The sequence below is a fragment of the Gouania willdenowi genome, chromosome 9 (genome assembly GCF_900634775.1).
Source record: "Gouania willdenowi chromosome 9, fGouWil2.1, whole genome shotgun sequence".
In the NCBI taxonomy this organism is placed as follows: Eukaryota; Metazoa; Chordata; class Actinopteri; order Blenniiformes; family Gobiesocidae; genus Gouania; species Gouania willdenowi.
Window position 1 is genome coordinate 5,368,494 of NC_041052.1, and position 6,000 is coordinate 5,374,493.

The 6,000-nt window shown below is 40.4% G+C and overlaps 1 protein-coding gene across 4 annotated transcripts in view; it reads right to left on the reverse strand.

Moving 5' to 3' along the window:
- Nucleotides 1-3,618, reverse strand: part of LOC114470210 (ras-specific guanine nucleotide-releasing factor 2) — a 63,705-nt gene extending 60,087 nt beyond the window's left edge. For all 4 annotated transcript variants that reach the window (XM_028458247.1, XM_028458248.1, XM_028458246.1 and 1 more), the window contains exon 1: nt 3,070-3,618. In XM_028458247.1, the coding sequence (XP_028314048.1) occupies nt 3,070-3,345 (276 nt within the window). In that variant the 5' untranslated portion in view covers nt 3,346-3,618. The remainder of the gene's footprint in view (nt 1-3,069) is intronic.
- Nucleotides 3,619-6,000: the final 2,382 nt, after the last annotated feature.

Sequence of the window (6,000 nt, forward strand, 5' to 3'; positions counted from 1 at the left end):
CACACTGTCGATGAAGTGAGGCCAAACTTTCCACTGTGTGAACCAACAAGGAAGTAAAGTAAAAGCAAGGTTTTGGTGTTGCTAGTTATACTTACGCCTCCTCCAACTGCAATGTTCTCAGAAATTAATGAATTACTATTAAATGCCACACGGTGTGATGGGGATTTGGTAAAGACCTTTTAATTTAGAGTGTTTAGGATTGGTGATTCATTCTCCGCTTATATAACATACGTCATAAAATCATTGTGTGTAATATCCGGCCGCACAAAGACAATCAGGCCGTCTTTTGTCCTGAGTTTCTCCCTCCCAGACTAAGGACGGCAAATGCCTTAGCCAGCCTATCTCATGGTATTAAATTGTCCTATTAGATTATCCTGTGCATTAAAAGTTCATTTGTCCTGATAATCTGCTCTGAAACGGTTTGGGGTCGACAAGCGTAAATATTAAAATTCTTCAATATACAGTATACGAGCAGAACTCCTTGTGTGAGGACTTCCAACTCATGACGAGAGCTGAGTATAAAAATCAATTTGATCCATCTTGAAAAGATTTCATTGAAATTTTCCAAAATCGATTCATACTCTAACCCCAGTAGTCCCGCACTGTAGTCTAGCGTTAGCAAAGTCGTCTACTGCGCCTGCTCAGCGGCAGAGTAGAGACGAAGCTCTGCTGGGTAAGACACCCCAGTTTGGAACCATCTTCATAATATCCAAGTAAAATTTGAAAGATCAATCAATCAAATTGTGATTTATCGATACTCATGACCCCAAGATTTGTAAGAGGAACGGAATGTAGCCAATCAAGAAGCGAGGTAACTGAGAAACACGTAATGCTGCGTTCAAGGTAACACGGGACTTTGCATTTCTGGGTTAAAAATTCTGATCTCTGAGTTCAGCAGCGACACGTTGAAAGATCTCAAACATGGCTGACCGCTATTATTAGTTTTGTTCCGATATCCTTTTTTTTAGTCCTGATGCTGATACCAATACCCAGCTGTACAGTATCGGCCGATACCGATACATGCTGATACTGCGGTGTTTAAAAAAAAGATATGACCTGCTTTCCTCCAAAAATCCGGTCTTAAAATCACCGACATTTTTCTCATGTGTAGGGACGTTTGTTTTTCGGTAACAAGAAAACGTGGCCCCGTGATTGGTTCAGAGTGGCAGTCTTGGGCCCAATAGTGATAGATTGCCTCGATATGCACTGAACACGTAACCACACGTGTTTCTGTCATGAGGAGTCAGGGCAGCAGTGAAAGTCAAAAGAGAAAAACACAAGACGCTACGTTTGAAGAAGAGTTTAATGCTGTAAATGGCATCGGCGTGTTATACTTAGTACTTGCCGATACCGATGCCAGCCTTTTGCTGCCGTAGCGTGGCCCCTCCGATACTAGTATCTGTATCAGCATAACATTAGCATTAACATTAGATATCTTTCTCTGACTTTACCAAGTAGGATCTCTGACTACAGGTAGCGTTCCAAGTCATTTTTTCAAGTAGGAGGTCGGAGTTGTTGATTAAAACACAGGATTAGATCACGTTGTTAGATCTTGTTTGATCACACAAGGAGGAAGACTGGTGGACAGAAATATTGTGTGTGTGTTATATTATCAGAGCTCACACACACTATAATCAGTTGTCTTCATGTGTTTTAAAGCCACAACGGCATGTATTAAAATGGGTGCAGATGGAGCTTCCTTCATGAAGCATAAATGAAGGATTCCGTGACCGTCTTGTTGCTGTTACGCCAAACTGAAGTTACATGAACTCTGGTCAGATTATAAATAAAGTGACAGCACCTCCTACCAGCGACAACTACAAACATTTCTGCTTTTTTTTTTGGAGCACCAAGAAAGAATCCTGGAGGCAGATCCCGTTACACCGTCTCACTCACATTCATGAGCACAGTGTTCACAGCTTTTTATGTTATCTTTTATTTAATTTGATGTTCTGACATTTTAATCTGCCATAGCACATGTGCACAAATTATGTATTTTTCTATAAATAGATGTTAATTCTCAAATTCCTTAGGAGGTCCAGGTGATTTCTACTTAAAAATGTGATATAGTGCATAATAATAATGGTAATAGATAATAGTGCAGTTTCAGATAATGATGACTTGACAAAAATAATTAAATATAAGTAATGAATATAGATAGTGGGAGGCACCATCTTATTTTCAGGGTCACAATAAAATGCTGCAAAGCATGAGAATGATGCATTACAAAGCAATGCAGATGCAAACAATCCAAAGCGTTACTGGGTTATGAATATTTAGTGCTGCAAACACTGGAAATATAAAGTAACGCAGATCGAATTAGGTAGCATTTAGCATTTTTAAAATCATTATTGGAGTTATATACATGTAGGATACCTGCAACTTTGATCATATTTTGAGTCTCAACATGTTGAGACTCAAAATATGATCAAAGTTTGTGATATAAACACAACATAGATGCAATATTGTTAAAAGGATAATAATGAGGTTTGAAGGTGAAAATGATCAATCAGCAAATTCTCCCTGGGATTAATAAAGGAATTTTGATTCTGATGAATGAGGCAAAATTTGCATTTTAAGTTTTACAGTTCCTGTAATAGGGGAATTATTGCTTTTCATAATGTGGAGACATTTTCCTATTTCAGTTTTTAATTAAAGTTTGAAATATATATTTTTTTTTATTATGTGAAGTAGAGCTGGGCGATATATCGAAATTCAAGATATATATATATATATATATTGATTTTATAGCTTATTTTGTATCAAAAATAATTGTTTTGGAGTCACTGCTCTTGCTACTTCTCAGAACATCATGAAAAAAAATTCTGGGTTACCATGGTAGGACTTTACAGTTAAAAATATTCATATTTATATCATATATCGCCGTTTGTAGAAAAAATATCGAGATGTGAATTTTTCCCTAGATGTAATAAATATTTTCCTTTTCATTACGTGATATTTTCTTTTTTTTTTAAAAAAAAAAAAAAAGATGAAACAGTAAATTTCCATTCACGCACTGACTTTGGGTGAAGTTACTGCGCAAGTTGTGCGCACTTCGTGAACTCTCACCTGTTTCTCCAGCGCATCTCTCCCGGTGGCGCACGCCTTGGGCGCGGGTGCGCGCTCGCAGGTACATCCCTCCAACAGGTAAATCCCCGCCGGTCGCGCGCTTTGCTCGTTCTCGAAGTAGAAGAGTATGTTCTGGTAGAGGGCGAAGAACTTGTCGTGCCAGCGGCTGTTCTCCGCCGTCTTCTTGCTCAGGTACCCGCGCTTGGTTCCCTCTTTACGCGCCACCGCCGACAGGAAGAGCGCGTGGCCTTCGTTGTAGCGCACGCTCTTCTGCATGTTTGTTTGCACAGCTTTAACAGAGACAACAACAAAGTAGGGGAGAAGCAGAACCCCTCACATGGAACCACCCATGGTCCCCGTCTGCAAACTTTCCCACCGACGCGCGCGGAAAAGTGGCTCCGATGATGGAAGAAGCGCGTGCGCGCCGCGTCTCATGGTGAGGATGTCCGAGTCTAACACTGCAATAAATCCATGCTTCACTTCTTCCCACTGTTGGACACAGGATTACACAGAGCTGTAATCGGCTTTGACACTGGTCAACTCTCTCTCTCTCTCTCTCTCTCTCTCCACAGTGATGCCACTGATATTAGAGTTGGCGGAACTAAAGGCGGAGCGTGAGGCTGTGTGTGTGTGTGTGTGTGTGAGAGAGAGAGAGAGAGAGAGAGAGAGAGATCGACCTGTAACAGGTGGATTCAAGCAAATGGCAAAGAATGAATGACTTTGGCTACAGAAGAACATCTGAATCTCACAATCAGCTCCATCAGTAAATACAGTCATTAGAATGACTAACATTACCAGTGGATGACTTTAAATGGCGTGTTTCCACTATTGTGGCGACCGTGGCTCAGGTGGTAGTGGGTCGTCTTCTGATCGAGAGGTTGGGGATTCGATCCCAGTATCTGACTATGTGTCGAAGTGTCCTTGGGCAAGACACTGAACACCTAAGTTGCTCCCAGTAGTCGACTAGCGCCTTGCATGGCAGTCCTGTCCCACTGGTGTGTGAATGTGAGAGTGATTGGGTGAATGAGCTGATATGTAAAGAGCTTTGAGACTGTTTCAGTGTGGGGATAAAGCGCTATATAAATCAAGTCCATTTACCATTTATTGTGACTCTTCTCGATTTTTGTGTTTCCACTGGGAAAAAGAACCTCCTCCGTGGTACTTGGTGCTACTTTTTGTAGTACCTTCTTAGTTGAGGTTAAAAAAATAAATCATCACAGTGTAGAGTCATCAACTCACGCACAGAGAGGAAGCATTTGGCCTCCTTTGATTTTTGTTGGTGATCTTGTGGCAGTTTCACATGTCAGGTTGGTGCTCAATGGAAACAGTGTCGGGTCCCGAAAGCGAGGAGTGGGGAGCCGTGTAGAGCCGACACCACCAATGGAAACGCTCCAGACCTTTCGAAAGCTGTCCATCCATCGATCAATTTTCAGAACCACTTGTTCCTTCTTTCAGGGTCACGGGGGTCTGCTGGTGCCTATCTCCTGCAGCTCTCATTGTGCATGAAGCGGAGGAACACCCTGGACTGGGTACCAGTCCATCGCAGAGCAACATATACACACAGACAACCACTCACACTCACTCCAATGGACAATCTAGAGACTCCAATCAACCCAACAGTCATGTTTTTGGATTGTGGGGGAAAGCCAGAGTAAAGCCACAGAAAGGACCAGAGTGTCCACCCCAGGGGTTGAATCTAGAACCTTGTTGCTGTGAGGAAAGCTATAGATAACATCAATGTTACATCACCTAGTTTATGAAATACATGCACTCAATGTTGGTTTACTACTACACTTCACTTGAACTAAAAAGTGTCACTAGTAGAACCAGACTTATATGCTAAAAGGGGGCGGGGAAAAGCAAATTCAGGCTTTCCATTGGCTTTCAAATATATTACAACCAATCAAGAAGCTGGATTTGGTTCTAATCCCTCCTACTTCATTTGCAATAGGTAGCAATATTTTGAGTGTACTATTAGTACTAGTAGATGATTTGACTTTACTAGTAAGGTCTACTCATGCACTAATGTTCCAAAAACCTTTACTAGTAAAACCAAAGTGCTAATTAGTAGTACAGTACTACTAGTTCTCATTAGTCATACTAGTAAACTGCTTTTAGTCTACCCAGCAAAGCCAAAAAATGAGTGCTAGTAGTACTCGTAATGCAAATCAAGTAGGAGGGATTAGAACCAAATCCAGCTCACTGATTGGTTGGAATAAGGCTTACTAGTAGTACCAGTGACACTTTTTGATTCACTTGTAAAATGTGTTCTAAATATTAGTGCTAGTAGAGCTAAACTCATATTTACGCTGGAATGCTTTTCATAGCAGTTGATTAAATAAAAGAAGAAAAAAAAAACAGTGGACATGAGCTGAAACTGTAACAGAAAGAATAAATCAATACTATATATATATATATATATATATATATGACTATAATTACCACAATATGGTAGGTTGTATACTTCACTGAACATAATTCTGGAAGAACAAAAAGCAGAGCGTTATCTCAGCACAGCAGAACAAAAATAATAAATGTAAACAATAGTCCATCAGTGTCTAAAAGCATCTTGTTATTTCTGTCAACAGCTGCACTTATTATTATTCACAAAGACTAGGATCCGCTAAGGCTGCAGCAGGAAAAATGTCTGGCTGCTACCAAAGAACATGCACGTTTCAGATGTTACCACACACTAACACACTCTTCATTGTCCAGCCTCGTTCCACCTCCACCACTAGAGGTACCAGCGCTAGTTTAAAGAAACTAAACCAAACACAGACAATATTAAAGCTTTTAAAGGAGACACTTATCTGTGATACTCTACTTACCATTATCACCATGGCAAGGATTCATTATTTTCACCGACGTTTATTAATTAGTTTGTCTATTTGTAGCAGGATTAAGTCAAGTACGTAACGGATTTTGACAACA